Source organism: Myotis daubentonii, chromosome 10, assembly GCF_963259705.1.
Source record: "Myotis daubentonii chromosome 10, mMyoDau2.1, whole genome shotgun sequence".
Taxonomy (NCBI): Eukaryota; Metazoa; Chordata; class Mammalia; order Chiroptera; family Vespertilionidae; genus Myotis; species Myotis daubentonii.
Window position 1 is genome coordinate 34,125,508 of NC_081849.1, and position 18,219 is coordinate 34,143,726.

Here is an 18,219-nt window from a genome sequence, read left to right on the forward strand (position 1 = left end):
TTGGAACAAAGTTAGTAGTGCTGACCCTCTTCCAAAAAGTAAAAGAGAAAAAAGAAACATCTTTCAAGCTTTATGCTGAACATATTCAAATTGCATAGGTTACCTAGATCTGAATTAGAAAAATAAATGAATATGTGCAGAAAGAAATGTTAGTTGTCACAACCCTCCAAGGAGACTAGATTCCTTCTATTTGAAAAGACTGTGAATCTCCTTGATAGCCTATTCAACTGGGAGAATGACGTTTCCCTGAACAACTGAAATAGGCAGCCCTGGGAAGAGGGAGAGAGAGACCATTCTCTGGCAGATGGCAGGGGAGAACCAGGAAGGGAAGGAAGTGGAGTAAGTTTTCGCCTCCGCTGAAAGGACATGGGATAAGTAAACAGGAACACCACCTGCCTGAGCCATAATGGAGGAAGAAGGTTAAACTTTGGGGGTAGGGGGTAGGGGGCGTGGCTGTATCTTCCTCTGTGGCCTAGAAAGTTGGGAGGGGCAATGACATCACTGGCTGAATCTTTACAATTTCTTATTTCCATGCCCTATTTTCCCCAGTACCCAGAGCTGGAAACGCCTCCACCCTGCCTCTCCTGGCCATGGACTCCATGCTCCTCTGCTGTGTGGCCTTTTGTCTCCTTGGAACAGGTGGGCTTGGGAAACAGGTGGGAAGTCCCTGCCTTAAATGTCCAGATTCTGGCTGAGGCTTCTCCCTTGAGACTGTGGCAAGAGGACACTTCTAAGGCTCTGTCTCTAGTTTCTGTTTTGTTTCCTCACAGGGTACATAGATGCTGGTGTTTTCCAGACCCCAAGGAATAAGATTGCAGAGACAGGAAACAGCATTTTTCTGGAATGTTCTCAGAATGAGGATCATGACTATATGTACTGGTATCGACAAGACCCAGGACTGGGGCTACGGCTGATCTACTACTCGTACAGTGAAAAAATTTACAAAGGAGATGTCCACAATGGGTACAGTGCCTCTCGAAAGGAGCATGCAAAATTCCCCCTCTTTCTAAAGGCTGCCAGCCCAAACCAGACAGCTGTTTATTTCTGTACCAGTGGCCTCACACAGCGTTTCTTGGCCACCTGCTCTCCATACAGAAAGAGAAGCATGTGGGTGGGTTATTTGCTCAGAAGGGCACAGGAGGCTTCCAAGATGTGGGATGTGGGATCCTGAGAGCTCTGAGTAGTTTCATGCTGGGGGAGCCTCAGTCGGAGCTTAGGGCAGGGGAGGGAAAACTTTTTGACTCGAGGGCCACAATGGGTTCTTAAACTGGACTGGAGGGCCGGAACAAAAGCATGGATGGAGTGTTTGTGTGAACTAATATAAATTCAAAGTAAACATCATTACATAAAAGGGTACGGTCTTTTTTTTTTTTGTTTTATTCATTTCAAATGGGCCGGATCCGGCCCACGGGCCGTAGTTTGCCCACAGCTGGCTTAGGGGCACACTGGGTCAATGCCCCATCCAAGTGATGACTGTGAAACCACAGGCTAGATGGAACCCACCTCTCATAACTACTGACCCTCTTTATCTCTTTTTTTAGACTTTTTTTTCATTACAGTTGACATTTAATATTATTTTGTATTGGTTTCGGGTGTACAGTATATTGGTTAGAAAATCATGTATTTAACAAAGTGATCCCCCTGATATTTCCTGTCTCCACCTGTCCCCATACATAGCTATTACAAACTATATATATAAAAGCCTAAGTGACCACTGCAACCGAACGGACGACCGAAGAGGCTGCATGGGGCGACCAGGCCAGCAGGAGGGTTAGTGAGGGATGACCAAATGACTGAGCAGCAGGCTGAAAAGATGGAAGCACCCACAACCAATAAGGTGGGAATATGCTAATTGACTGCCATACCCTCAAAGATGGAGGCGCCCACAGCCACAAGATAGCTGGCAGGGGAGGGCAGTTAGGGGCAACCAGGACAGCAGGGGAGGACAGTTGGGGGTGATCGGGCCAGCAGGAGAGCAGTTATGTGTTGATCAGGCTGGTAGGGGAATGGTTAGGGGTGATCAGGCTGGCAAGCAGAAGCAGTTAGGGGCAATCAAGCAGGCAGGCAGGCGAGCAGTTGGGAGCCAGCAGTTCGGGATTGTGAGAGGGATGTCTGACTGCTGCTTTCGGCCCGATACCACAGGGATAGGGCCGAAACCGGCAGTCGGACATCTCCCAAAGGGTCCCAGATTAGAGAGAGTCCCGGATTGGAGAGAATGTCCCACAGGGATCGGGCCCAAACCAGCAATTGGACATCTCCCAAGGGGTCCCAGATTGGAGAGGGTGCAGGCTGGGCTGAGGGACAATCCCCCCAGTGCACGAATTTCATTCACTTGGACTCTAGTATTATTAACTATATTCCCTAGACTGTACTTTACATCCTCATGAGTATTTTGTAACTACCAATTTGTACTTATTAATCTCTTCACCTTTTTCACCCAGTCCTCCAACTCCCCTCCCCTCTGGAAAACATCAATCTGTTCTCTGTATCTATGAGTCTGTTTCAATTTTGTTTATTTATTTTGTTCTTTAGACTCTACATACAATTGAAATCATATACCTTTATCTGACTTATTTCACTTAGATAATACCCTCTAGGTCAGTGATGGCGAACCTTTTGAGCTCGGCATGCCAGCATTTTGAAAAACCCTAATTTAACTCTGGTGCCATGTCACATATAGAAATTTTTTGATATTTGCAACAATAGTAAAACCAAGATTTATATTTTTGATATTTATTTTATATATTTAAATGCCATTTAACAAAGAAAAATCAACCAAAAAAATGAGTTCACATGTCATCTCTGACACGTGTGTCATAGGTTCGCCACCACTGCTCTAGGTCCATCCATGCTATTTCAAATGGTAAGATTTCATTCTTTTTTTATAGCCAAGCAATATTCCATTATCTACTTGTCTATTGATGGGCATTTGGGTTGCTTCCATATCTTAGCTATTATAAATAACACGGCAATGAACATAGGGGTGCATATATTCCTTTGAATTAGCATTTTGGGTTTCTTTAGATATATGCCCAGAAGTAGAATTGCTGAGTCAGAATGGCTATCATCAAGAAGTTAATAAACAATAAGTATTGGCAAGGATGTGGACAAAAGGGAACCCTCATGCACTGTTGATGGGAATGCAGATTGGTGCAGCCCACCTAGTATGGAAGGTCCCCCAAAAGTTAAAAATGTAATGGCCTTATAACTCTTTATATCTTCTACTAAGGCTAGCCTAACAGTGTTCTTCCAGGATAATGAACCTGAGCATTGAACAACACCATCATGATTTTCAATAAGAGCATGGTTTTTTTGTACTGTCTCAAATGTAATGTGATCTTTAATGGTTCATTTGCTTCTGTCCCCACCCAATTAGTAACATCCCCACTTCATTCTGTCCCTGCTGACAGCCCCTTTAACCTAATAACCCTTACTCAGTCCCAGTTCCTCCAAGCTCAACCACTGTTTAGGTATGTAGCTGCTTGCCTTTATCCTAAGAACACACTGACTCGCTTGTTTCCTGTAATTTCATTCTAAAAAAATTTAATGACCATTAAATGAAGGTGAATATCAAGTAATAGAGACTGTGGTCTATAAAACTTATCACTCATCTACTGCCCCACACTTGGATCTCTGTTGAGATTAGTCAGAACCTGCAGAAGCAGATAAACTTATCTCATTATCTGGAGGTACTGAATTGCAAAAAAATTGCCTGCTCTCCAACATGAAGCCAGAGCTAGGAGGTTGGAAGTTCTTCTTTCTTTCAAGGAATTGGAATAAATCCCTGGCTCCTCTGCAGGGGGCACCCTTCTGGGAGCCAGCGAACTCCTTCTAAGAGTATATATTTTTTAATTTAAGAGTGATGTCCCTCTAACATCATAGAAAGAAGGGAGGGAAGGAGTAAAGGAAAATAGACTCAAATATGTGTTCAAATAGCTCTTCAGGATTTTCTCCCACGTAATATGCTCTCTGAGTTCTGATGCATGTTTATTTAAGTTCTCCACACCTCCACCCCAACTACAAATCATTTTATAATATTTTAACTATGTTTTTATTGATTTTGAGAGAGAGGGAGAGAGAGAAAAAAAAAAACATTATCAGTCTGCTGCCTCCTGCACATCCCCTTACTGAGGATCAAACCTGAACCTGTGCATGTACCCTGACCTGGAATCCAACCAGTGACTTCTACGTGCATGGGATGACACTCAACCAGCTGAGCCACACCAGCCAGGGCCTACAAGGCCTTTTACAAAAAAGAAAATATATTTGCTTAAGCATATTTACATAGGCAGACTAACACTAAAAAATATGAGAGGGTATTTTATTGGGCTAAAAATATGTATAGACATATGTAGCAATTGTCTTTGATAATTTCTGTATCCTTAATTGTTGATATTTAGAAATTCTCAGCAGCTGACCCAGAGACTTCCCTGGCTCTACCTGAAAGTGGGTCATGCAGGAGTTATTCCCCTGCTAGGCGACAAGGGGGTGGACTGTTTACTCTGCCTTCAAATTCCTCTTTATCTAAGCAGGACCTGAGCCTCCCAAGTATCTACTCCCAACTCAAGATCTCTCCCCTCATTCTTCCCTCTTTCTTTAATCACTTCTGCTGTAATACAAATTTTACATCCAGCCAATAGTGAGGACTTTCGTTAACTCATCACTCAAATTCAATCTTCTGACTCTGAGAAGAACTCAGCGCCTCTCTCCTTCCTGTTTTTTACTTTTTACAATTCATCAGAAGGAATCTTCCCATTTCTCTTGTATCTATTCACCCATTTCTTCTTTTTTCCAGTAGGGGGCAGTAACATTATATTTATTTATTTTTCTTCGTCAACACTACCTATGAGTGTAAGACCAGCTTTCATTAATGCCTTTAATAATTACCTCTATCTTAAAGGAGGCCCTGGTGGGATAAGACTATTTCAGAGTTTGATAGGTCATATGAGAAAGCATGAGTGAGCAGGAGCTACGGGTGCTATATATAAAATACATAAAGTTTGAAGAGGTGATTCTCAAATAACACAGATATAACAGTCAAAATCCAAAACCCCAGATTAGCAGGACATAAGCAAGAATTTTATTGAATGCCAACTTTGCATCCATGTGAACTAAGGCGAAGGGAGCAGAGGAAGGGGAAATGGACTCCTGGAGTTAATCTTGGAGACTCAGAATCAAAGCTAAAGATTTTTCTATTGAAACAAAATGAGGAACAGAGAAGAGAGAGGCTAGTTCTGCAGCAGTGCCCCAAAATGTTTAGCTAATATAACCAAAGCATGTAAAGAACTGCCAATCTGAGTTTTCTGTTCTGACATGATTGATGTTGCAGTCAAAAGAAAGATGAATGGAGCCTAAATTGAGAAGGTTGGTAAAATCTGAATGCCAATTCAGGGAGAAATAAGACTGAGAAAGTTGTGGAATTACCACATGATAATCACAATACATTTTTCTGACAAGTCAGTGAACGTCCGTTACTGCTTCAAGCCCTTCACACATATTATCTAAATGGGTTGCCTCATTTGGTGCTCACAACATGCTCCCCTGTGCCCTGTGTGATGGAGCTACTCTGTTCACTGGGCCATTCTTTTGAATGTTCTCTCTTATCTTTGCAGAGTTCTTTCTAGTCCATTCTTCAGAGTGCCCCTCAAAGATTTCCTTTCCCAAGCTTCCTAACTAGGTCAAATCCTCCTTATTACAGTCTCTCAAAGCTCTGCAGTCCTCACCTTCACAGCTTGTAAAACAGTTGCAATTTAATGTTTTGTGAAAGAGTGGAGACTTGAGTTAAGGTAAATAACCAAAGTCTCTAGCCTACTTTGGATATGAGAAGTGAACAAAAATATTATTCCTTTGATGAGTAAAGGAATACAGACAACACAGCTATAGCAACAGGATGTCTGTGGGGCCCAGCAAAGAAGCAGGGACTGTCGTCACACAATGACTTCCTCAGAACTTCTTGCCTAACTGTGCCCATGGCTCTCAGGCTCCTCTGCTATGTGGCCCTTTACCTTCTGCAGGCAAGTAAGTCAAGACACAGATTTCTGTAAAATCAGAAAGGAACATTTTCCCCCATCAGGGTTTGCTCCTGGATCCAGCATCAAGGCCATCCTGGATACTGTTGGCAATGTTTGTCTCCTTCTTTCAGGCCCCATGGGTCCTGTTGTCTCCGAGACCCCAAGACACTGTGTTACAGGGACAGGAAAGACGATTACTCTGGAATGTTATCAAACCATGGGCCATAACAAAATGTACTGATAGCATCAAGACCTGGGAATGGAACTACAACTGATCCATTACTCATATGGTGTTAATCGCACAGAGAAAGAAGAGCTGCCCTCTGAGTCCACTGTCTCCAGAATAAGGAAGGAACATTTTTCTCTAAGGCTAGTGTCCACCAGCCCCTCTGTGCCAGCAGCCACACAGCATCACACGGGCACCTACAGCGTGCACACAAAGGGCAGTCACAAAGGTGAGAAAGTTCCACCTTCATAAACCTAAACTACAGAAGCCACCATGAATCTTCCCAGATTCCTCAGCCCTGAGGGGCCAGTGCGGTCGAGCAACAGTCTGAGCAGAAAACTAACCCGATTAAGTCACTCTCTCCAAAGCTGGGGAACGCTGAGCCCACAGTCGGGGCTGACTTCCCCCCTGCATCTAACTACAGTGTCCAGTTGAGGCTTGCGCCATCGGATCCCTCAAGATAACGTGCAACATTATTTGACAGTTGGCTATCTGCAGGACAGCTTGCTAGCTGAGAAGCAGAAGGTTCTTTTGGCTTTCTCCACAGGCTATCTCTGGTAAATGGTTTCTTCCTTGTGTACATCTAGTTACTTCATGTACACTGTCTCAAAGTCCCAAGCCCAATCCCTCTTCCCACAGCTTAGACTAATAGAAGGACCAGAACTGATCACTTTCAGTACTCTACCTCTAAACCAATGGAATTTTAACTAAATCAACATGAGCCAGGAACAGTGGTTGCAAGAAAACACTCCACAACTCCCCTATCTTCAGACTTGGGACTCTGGAGACTCCCCTGATCACTGGGAAGCTACTTCACAGATCAATGCTTCTTCTGTGAATACACTGAATCCTGGAGATGCTGGTCTCCCTCTGCAGGAGACCAGACCTTCGAGCTCGGGGAGGCAAAGGACAGAAGTGCAGCCATCAGCTAGGGGGCCTATGTCTCCTGAGAAGAGGCGAGTGCTGGGCTCACAGGTGAAACCTATATCTTGAGGCTTCCAGAGAGTAAAGCCAGTCAGATTCCTCATTTGGCTTAATCTCTTCATCATGGTTTTAGCTATTACATAAATACTAGAGGCCTGATGCAAGAGCAGGCCCTCCTTCCCCAGCTGCCGGCACCAGCTTCCCTCTGGCACCCAGGACACGGGCTTCCCTCTGGCATCCAGGACACGGGCTTCCCTCACAGCCCTGGCTTCATCTGGAAGGTTGTCCGGAAGGAGGTCCAGTCTAATTAGCATATTATGCTTTTATTTTTATAGATTCTATAGAATATGAATTAGACTTATCTGGTCATGTTCCAATACTTCTAAGCTACTTAATCTCTCTAAAGATAATTTCCTAGTCTATAAAATGGACTCAATAATATATGGTTCCCATTGGGTTTTATTTAGTAGAGAAAATGTATGTGGATTGCTTAAAATAATTCCCAGCACAAAAATTAGACTCAATAATAAAAGATGATGTTAGCAGCAATAATATTAGTAGCAATACTACTAATTAACCATTTTGAAAGCTAAACCTTAATGAGTGATTGCTATGTATTAGGCATTGTTATAATCACTAATATATTAACTTATTTAACCCTCACAGCAGCTCTGTTAAGTTTATCCTTTTATTGGCACAAATTACAGATAGTAAAATGGAGCAGAAAACAGTTCATTTACTTGCCTAAGATGACAGTTAAGTAACAGAACCAGTATTCAAATCCAGACAGTCTCCCTCTAAAGCCTTCTGTATTAACTACTACCCTAGTTTCAATGGTAGTTGTTAAGGAATGTCACAGATGTCATGAAGAACTAAGGCTGATTCAGAAAGAATGCAAAGGAATAGCATGCATAAACCCAAAGAATAATTGTTTTTCACAATATGAATGGCCCAGGAAAGTCATGTGATGTCTGGTGTTCTGTGAAGGGAAGGAAAGACTCCATTTGTGCAGGGTTGGGACTATGGGTGTGGGCAGAGACAGTGACATCACAGGCAAACCTCCAAACTGACAAGAGCTGGAAGAAGACCTATTTCTTCTCCCATCCTTCCATGGGTATCAGCTCCTCTGAGAAATAGCCTTCTTGTCTCCTTAGTGGATAAGATCATACAGCACAAGAAAAATTAGACTCCGGGTTTCTAGGCCACAGCATCATGACGTGTGTGTGTGTGTGTGTGTGTGTGTGTGTGTGTGTGTGTGTGTGTTTTATGTTCAAAACATTGGGCTTCCAGGTGGACACTGCTTGTAACTTCCACACCCTTTTCCCCCACAGGTCACCTGGATGCCAGAGCTATCCAGAACCTAGAGACATAGAGAAGTAGAGAGGGAAAGGCTTTCTAAAAAAATGTCATTAGGACTTATGACAGAATATGACTGCTGTGACTACGTACAAGGTTGGGACTATAGCTGACCCACTGCTCACTGGCTCTACTGCAAAACATTCCCTGATGAGGGCAGAGTCTGCCAGCAGAAGGAGGAGGGTTTCTCCCTGGTCCTGGAGACACCTTTGCATTTCCATGCTAGCAGTTGATCTATGACAATTCACAGCCACATCCCTGAGGATTAAAAAAAATCTGCCTAGAAGTAATGTTAAATAGTAAAAAGCCATATCAATGACATTTGAATTTCAGTTCATCTGTGGTGACTAACATCTCCCAATTTCCATAAAATACTTTTTTCCCCCAAAGCCAGCATTTTTCAAAGCAGTTAGTAGATCACTTGAATGGAAACAGCTGCTACAACTCCATGCCTCAGCATTTGTCCATACCCAGTTCTAGCTGGTGGAACCTCTGCTCAGACAGATCCAAACCGTCTCTGCACACATTCTAGGCACTTACCAGACTCCCCTACATTTCTATGTATTGGGTTGCTCCATTCTGCTTCACTCCCTTAAGAATCACCCCTCAGAAAGAGAAATGGACAAATGCAGAGATTGTGTGGCACTCATGGAAATGAAAGATATTCAGCTGGCTAAAGAGATGGGAGTACTTTTAGAGGGAATTTGAAGTTGGGTAAAGAGATAAAATGGAAAGAGTTCCAAGTGTTCAGATAAAACACGCAGTGTCCATAAACACTACTCAATTTACCATAACAGTCTCATAAAAACTGCAAAAGATGCAAACCCACCATATCAAAAAAGATAAATCATATAAAGGAAATTAGAAAATTCACAGAGGAGAGGCCCAGCCACCTGTGGCTCAGCGGCTGAGTGTCCACCCAGGAACCCAGAAGTGACTGGTTTGATTCCCAATCAGAGCATATGCCCAGTTGCGGGCTCAATCCATAGTAGTGGGCATGCAGGAGACAGCCAATCGATGTTTTTCTCTCATCAATAATGTTTATATCTCTCTCCCTTTCCATTCCTCTCTGAAATCAATAAATATATATTTTTTAAAAGAAAATCGATAGAGGCAAAAAACAGCCATGCTAATTCTTCAAGAAAACGAACAACACAAACAATCACGTGGCCTAAATAGATGAAACCACCACATTCTGTTAAGTCTGAGAGGCTTTCACTTCTCTTCTGAAGCAGTGAGGGAGGGGTGTGTGGTCCCTGGCCAGGGGTAGATGACAAGTGTTGGTGTCAGAGACTAAACTCCTCACAGTCCCAGGCGGCATTTCATCTGACGCTGCCATGAGCAACAGATTCTTTTGCTGTGTTGTCATTTGTCTCATCGGAGTAGGTGAGCCCTGGGCACAGGTGAGGGACCCTGTCACTGGTTTCCCAGGCTTCAACAACAAAATGTTCCTTCAGGGCTCCAACATCTGTGTCCATTCTCCAGGGTCTATCTTTATTTGATCATCCTTTGTTTTTCTACAGGCCACCAGGATGCTGTAGTCACACAGCTCCCAAGACATAAGATCTTGGGGACAAAAAAGGAATTAACTCTAGAGTGCTCACAGAATATGAATCATATTTCAATGTACTGGTATCGCCAAGACCCGGGATATGGACTGCAGCTGATCTACTACTCAAATGGTATCAGAACCATTGCAAAAGGAGATGTCCCTGAGGGGTACCGTGTCTCTCGAAGTGAATTGAAATACTTCCCCCTGACCCTGGAGTCTGCCAGCACTAACCAGACATCTGTGTACTTCTGTGCCAGTAGTGACTCCACAGCGCTGCAAGGCCACATCCTCTCTGCACAAAATAGAGGCGAAGCAAGGAGGGAGGGAACACTGCCCTCAAGATTTTTGACCCCAAGATTCCACACAAGATTGCACTAAAGTCCTGCTGTGACCTAACCTTCCTTGCTTATCTTTTCCGATTCTTATCCCCTCTAAGACGTTTCCTATTGGAATCAAAGCATCTACCCCTGCTTGATATTTCTCTAAGCTAGAGAGCCTTAACCCAAATTGAATATTTTCTAAGGCAAACTTCAGTTCCCAGTTACAGATGTGGAAAAATTTTGATTGAATTGAATTCTTATCAAATAAAGAAAAAATAACCCTTATTTTGAAAAGATCTTCAGAGATTCTTCAATGGAGTCTCTCAATGACTGATCCTTATTGTACAGGAAAACAGGTATTGTGGTGGGACTTCCTCAGATGGGGAGGCCGGAGCAAGAACTAGAGGATGCAGAAGGCAGAGGGGAGTGAAAGATTTGCAGATAGTATGTGGGCTCAGGATTGTCCAGAGGGAGGAAAACAATTTGTGGGATTAAAACAACACCAACTGATTACCTCACAGTCCTGCATGTGCAAAGTATAGGATGGAGGGGAAGGGGGGCGGGGTTCTCTGCTCAGGGTCTCATGTGACTGCTTTCTCTTCTAAAGCCCAGTCCCTTGTCCTAGCTCATTCCCATTATTGGCAGACTTCAGTTCTTTGTGGTGGTAGGACTTAAGACCCTGTTTCCTTGGCTATCACTGGGCGTTTCCCTTGGTTCCTTGCAGTCTCTTTCCAGCCCCCTCCATCTTCAAAGCCAGAAATGCTCATTAAAAGCTTGTGCTTCAAAGAGCTCTCTGGCCTCCCCTTCTGCTACCAGCTGGAGAAGTTGTGCTGTTAAAGGGCTCATGAGATTAGAATAGACCTACCTGGACAATTACTCTTTGCCAAAAATTATAACATAATCCCAGGAGTGATGTCATATTCATAGGTTCCACCTATACTCAAAAAAAGAGGGGATTATACATGGGCAAGGATCATTGGGGACCTTCTTAGAATTCTGTCTGCCACACCAACAGAGAAGAAAGGCCAAGAAAATCAGGACCCCAGAGAGCTTAGTTCCTCTGCACCAGCAGTTTATCAATGCAGCTATATTCTCTGCACTAAAATGGCAAACCCAAAGAGTGCAGTGACCTTGCCCTCATGAGCAATGTGCCATCTCCAACCCTTCTTCCATGCTCATGTCTCCTCTAAACACAACTGGGAAGAGTTCTTCACTTTTAGGGACCCATGTGATTAGATTGGGCACAACTGGATAATCCAGGATACTCTCCCTAGCTCAAGGTCAGCTGATTAACAACCTTAACTACATCCACAACCTTAATTCCCTCTGGCAATCTAAACAGTCTCAGGTTGTGGGGATTAGGACTTCAATACTTCTAAGGGGCCCATATTCTGCCTACCACAGTATTATTCCACTAGAGGGTGCTAAGAGATCCCTTAATACAAATATTATATTTCAGATAATGATGAAAGAGGAAGTTTGATAAAAATGAACATTGTGAGAATATATATTCTTCTCAAGTGCACACAGGACATTTTAAAAGATAGACCATATATTAAGAACAGGCAAAGTCTCTTCAGATTCAAGAAGATAGAAATCGTACCAAGCATCTTCTCAGATCACAATGGCATCAAATTTGAAATCATCTACAATAAAAACAATGAAAAAAAGCAAACACTTGGAGGCTAAATAGCATGCTATCAAACAATGATTGGGTTACCAAAGAGATAAAAAATAAATAAAAAGCATCTGGAAAACAAATGACAATGACAACACAACAATCCAAAATCTCTGGGACACCGGTGAAAGCAGTCCTGAGGGGGAAGTTCATAGCTCTACAGGCATACCTGAAAAAAAAAAAAGTAATAAATTATCTAACCCTGTAACTTAAGGAATTAGAAAAAGAGCAACAAGAAAACAAGAAAAGCCCAGAGTAAGCAGAAGGAATGAAATAATAAAGATCAGAGTAGAAATAAACAACACAGAGACAAAAAAAAAACCAACACAAAAGGTCAATAAAACCAAGAGCTAATTCTTTGAAAGGATAAACAAGATTGATGAACCTCTAGCCAGGTTCACCAAGGAACAAAGAGAGAGGACCCAAATAAATAAAATCAGAAATGAAAAAGGTGAAGTAACAACCGACCCCACAGACATACGAAGAATTGTATAAAAATACTACAAACAACTCTACTTCAACAAACTGGAAAACCTTGATGAAATGGACATATTCCTAGGAAAATATAAGCTTCCAAAACTCAATCTAACTACTGATGAAATTGAAACAGTAATCAAAAAACTTCCAGCAAGCACTGGCTGGTTTGGCTCAGTGGATAGAGAATCAGCCTGTGGATTGAAAGGTCCCAAGTTCAATTCCAGCCAAGGGCATATACCTCAGTTGCAGGCTGGATCTCTGGCCCTGGTCAGGGCACATGTGGGAGACAATCAATGAACAGGAGTTTCACATCGATGTTTCTCTTTCTCTCACATCCATGTTTCTCTTTCTCTGTCTCTGCCCCTCCCTTCCACTCTTTCTAAAAAATCAATGAAAAATTTCCTTTGGGGAGGATTAACAAAAATAACAAATAAATAAATATGCAAACCCACCTTTACAAAAACAAAAACAAAAAAAAAAACCTCCAGCAAACAGAAGCTCTGAATGGGGCAGCTTCACAGGGAAGTTTTACCAAACGTTCGAGGAACTAAAACCTATCCTTCTCAGACTATTCCAAAAAAAATTCAAGAGGAAGGCACACTTCCAAGCTCTTTCTATGAAGCCAGCATTACCCTAATCCCAACACCAGATAAAGACACTACAGAGAAAGAGAATTACAGGCCAATATCCCTAATGAACACAGATGCTAAAATCCTCAACAAAATTTTAGCAAGTCGGGTCCACCATTACATTAGAAAGATCATACACCATGACCAAGTGGGATTTATTCCAGGGATGCAAGGCTGGTACAATATCGGCTAATCAATAAATGTGATATGTCACATAAACAAGTTGAGAGACAAAAATCACATAATCATATCAATTGATGCAGAAAAGGCATTTGACAAAATTCAACACCTTTTCCTGATAAAAACTCTCAGCAAAGTGGGAATAGAGGGATCATACCTCAACATAATAAAAGCCTTAAATGATAAACTACAGTAAACCCAATGGGAAAAAACTAAAACTATTTCCCCCAAGAACAGGAACAAGACAGGGATGCCCACTTTCAGCACTCCTGTTGAACATAGTACCAGAAGTGCTAGCCATAGTGATCAGACAAAAAGAAGAAATAAAAGGCATCCAAATTGGAAAAGAAGAAGTAAAATTGTCATTATTCGCAGATGACATGATATGGTACATCGAAAACCCTAAAGACTCCATCAAAAAACTACTAGACTTTATAAATGAATTGGGCAATGTAGCAAGATACAAAATTAACACCCAGAAATCTATGGCTTTTTTTATACACCAATAATGACCTCACAGAAAGAGAAACTAAACAAACAAACAAAAGAAAAAACCCAACAACAATCCATTTATCATTGCAACAAAAAAAAATAAGATACTTAGGAATAAACTGAACCAAGGAGGTAAAAGACCTATACTCAGAAAATAACGGAAAGTTGAAAAAAGAGATAGAGGAAGACATAAACAAATGGAGGAATATACCATGTCCATGGATTGGTAGAATCAAGATCATTAAAATGTCCATACTACCCAAAACAACCTACAGATTCAATGCAATCCCCATTAAAATACCAATGACATATTTCAAAGACCTAGAACATACTCTCCAAAAATTCATCTGCAATAAAAAAAAGATCCCAAATAGCTATAGCAATCTTGAGAAAGAAGAACAAAGTAGGAGGGATCACAATACCAGATATCAAGCTATATAACAAAGCCACTGTTCTCAAAACTGCCTGATACTGGCACACAAACAGACATATAGACCAACGGAACAGAAAAGAGAACCCAGAAATCAACCCAGGCCATTATGTTCAATTAATATTTGACAAGGGAGACAAGAGAATATATGAGTCAAGACTGTCTCTTCAACAAATGGTGTTGGGAAAATTGGACAGATACATGCAAAAAAAATGAAACTAGACCACCAATTTACACCCTACACAAAAATAAACTCAAAATGGATAAAGGACTTAAATGTAAGATAGGAAACCATAAAAATCTTAGAAGAATCCATAGGCAGCAAAATAGCAGACGTATGTCGTAGCAATATCTTTACCGATATAGCTCCCAGGACAATGGAAACTAAGGAGAAAATAAATAAATGGGACTACATCACAATAAAAAGCTTCTTCACAGCAAAAGAAACCATCAACAAAACAATAAGAAAGCCCACTGCATGAGAGAACGTATTTGCCAATGTTATCTCCAATAAGGATTTAATCTCCAAAATTTATAGGGAACTCATACAACTTAACAAAAGGAAGAAAAACATTCCAATAAAAAATGGGAAAAGGACCTAAATAGACAATTTTCAAAAGAGACCATACAGAAGGCCAAGAGACATATGAAAATATGCTCAAAGTCACTAATCATCCGAGAGATGCAAATCAAAACAACAATGAAGTACCATCTCACACTTGTCAGAATGGCTGTCATCAACAAATCAACAGACAACATGTGCTGGCAAGAATATGGAGAAAAAGAAACCCTCTTGCCCTGTTGGTGGGAATGCAGACTGGTGTAGCCACTGTGAACAGTATGGTGCTTCCTCAAAAAATTAAAAATGGAACACCCATTTGACCCAGTAATCCTACCTCTAGGACTATATCCGAAGAAACCAGAAACACCAATCAGAAAGGATATATGCACCCCTATATTCAGAGCAGCACAATTTACAATAGCTAAGATTTGGAGACAGCCTAAGTGCCCATCAGCAGACGAGTAGATTAGAAAATTGTGGTACATCTACACAATAGAATACTATGCTGCTGTAAAAAAAGAAGGAATTCCTACCATTTGCAACAACATGGATGGAACTGGAGATCATTATGCTAAGCAAAATAAGCCAGTCAGAGAAAGATAAATATCACATGATCTCACTCATTTGTGCAATATAATGAACAACATTATAAACTGATGAACAAAAAATAGAACCAGAGACATAGAAACATCAAACAGACTGTCCAATCTATGAAGGAAGGCGGGGAGTGAGGGGTGGTTGTATGCATGCATATGAGCATGACCAATGGACACAGACAGTACGGGGGTGAGGTCATGTGCTGGGGACTGGGGGCAGCTGGGGAGAGGTCAATGAGGGAAAAGGAGACTCATGTAATACTTTAAACAATAACGAATTTAAAAATAAATAAAAGGGGAAAGAAACACACTGTGTCACCAATTGAAAGAAAACCCAATATATAAATACCTTTTATGAGGTCTTTCAAAGGTTAATCATACAGTATAGGAAAATATAGAGGATAGAGTGACTTCCTCAGGACCAATATGGCCTGATCTGAGGAAAGTAAAATAGGATTTGACGTGTGGTGAAAATTCTATAGTTTATAACTGGGATCAAGATCACACATAGAAAAAAATAAGATTTCTATATATTTAAAGGTATAAACCTTGTATTCTTCTACAGGAGTTATAAAGAAATGGCTCTTCAATTGGTAGAGGCAGGCATCATTATTGCTGTCAAGATACTGGACCCAGGAAGGGTGGGTGAGAGATGCAAACTTACTAAGTGGTGCCTCAGAGGAGGAGGCTGAGAGCAAGCAGTGAAGAAGTACAGAAGTACAGGGAAAGACAGAGGGAGAGGGACAGCACAGAAGGAAATGCATTCAAGTGCACAAGGTGCAGGGAGATGGCTTAGAGTCTCTGACCATCTAGAGGATTCTCTCTTCTTCCCAGCCTCTTTATTAGGGACACTGGAGCCTGCCTAGCATTGGGGAAGTAGAGTTCCCCAAACTTTTGAATATGGTGACCCTGGAAAAGAGGAATCACAGGGAAGGTTCTAGAAAGGAAGGGTGGGAAGGTACAGCAACTGGTTCCTAATGTGAGCTTATCGGGGACTCAGCAGCATTTTAGTCTTGGTTGATGTAGAGAAAAATAGAAGACACCAGAGCAGCCCTGCGGTCAACAGGATGGAGAGGAGAGTGAAGCATGTGTCTGAGGAGAGTGAATTAGCTGGTGGGGGAGTGGGCATGTAGGATGTTGGGTTAATCTAATATGGAAAATGCTTGGGACAAATTATACATCTTTGCTGTATCATTATCCACTTTGATGTTGTTGGGAGAAGCAGGGAACCTGGGAAAATCCCATGGACAGGAGGATAAATAGATAGTAAAGTTAGCTTTGGGGATGCAGTTGAACTGAGATGAGGTTGACTAAGTAATACGGAATTATTGACTTAAGACGGGTTCTTGAGAATGAACACTGCGTTCCTTCCCTCAGGACACCTACGCCCACAGCTGGGATGAGGAGGACTTGTCAGGACAACACTAACACCCAGGATTGAAGCTAAACTGAGCTCACTTGCCACAGTGCTTCACAGAAAGAAATGGTACAGCAATATAAAGAGAGAACGCTCCTTCTTAGAGCAGAGTTAATACCATGGGAGCAGCTGTTTCCCTCACTGGCATAGACGAGGGACTGTTGGGGGCAAGAATGTCTCTCTGAGATTTGAGGGCAGCCCCCAAGCTGGGATGAAGGCCCAGTTCTTGCTTGAAGATGATGATTTGGCAAAATATGGAAAGTCTCTGGGAAGCTGTAGCTGTGGTTGGAAGCAAGTAGGAGGGATGGGACAGTCTCCTTCTCTGTCTTCTTCCTCCCCAACAAGAATACTTTGATTCCAAAAAAGCACAAGGAAATCTCAAAGCTGTTCAAGGGGGAAGATATTCTGAGGAACACCAGGAAAGTCACCTCAATGACTCCCAGAAAAGGGAGCGATATGTGCAGCTGCTGGAGGAAGTCAGAAAAGAAGCTGTGACACCCTCGGCCTCAAGCAGGGTCCCCATGACTTGGATCCAGAGTAATCTGGCTGCAACACAGCATCCAGGCCCAGGGACCCTCCACATGAAGCCACATGAGGAAAAGGGAGCGAAGCAAAGCCGGTACCAAGAGCATACAGGGGAACTGAGTGTGCTGCATAAATGTGAGGTTCCCGAAGAAGGCAGACATCAACTTTGCCTTTCACCAGCCCCTTCAAGAGAAGGAGAGAGAAGAGGAAAAGGAAGAAAGATTCCCTAAACTCCGGCCTGAGGAAAGCAGCTGTTAGCACTTATGACCAAGTCTAATCTGCTGAAGAGGAAAGCCGTGTGTCCAGGATTTTGAACGGGATACAGACCAATAAATTAATCTATGGTGTGGATTTCTCTGTTTCTACACATGAGACTCTTTTAAAAGGTAATTGCTAAATATATATATATATATATATATATATATATATATATATATATATATATATATATCAGTGGATAGACAAAGATGGGAAGACACTTGGAATTTTTTTCTGCAGAATAGAAATGAGGACTTCTACATATAAAAGTACAGCTTTGATAATAGCATAAGTCTCCTGTAGTCACATTTCTAAGTGATACTCAAATATGTTATACCAATTTTCATTATAAAGTTGCAAAATTCAGAAACACTTGCCAAGCTTGACAAAAACACACAGATAAAAAGACATTGTCAAATGCTTAGAAACAAGCAGCCTCAAAGCAGAGCAGGGACAATGACAGTGACCACAAGCTTGCCCTCCCACGGTGGCTTGTATTGGTTGCCTGTGTTAAATGTCAAAGCTCTGAGAAAAGGGGAGTGGCTTCTCTCCTGAAAATGAGGGCCAGATGGAGACATTTTAGAAA

At 41.9% G+C, this 18,219-nt stretch overlaps 1 gene segment (V, D, J or C); it reads left to right on the forward strand.

Moving 5' to 3' along the window:
* Window positions 1-559: 559 nt before the first annotated feature.
* LOC132211371 (T cell receptor beta variable 24-1-like) lies at window positions 560-8,533 on the forward strand. The segment is given in 4 exon segments: window positions 560-639; window positions 771-1,111; window positions 6,015-6,018; window positions 8,493-8,533. Coding segments are annotated over 4 exon segments (435 nt in total).
* The last annotated feature ends 9,686 nt before the right edge of the window (window positions 8,534-18,219 follow it).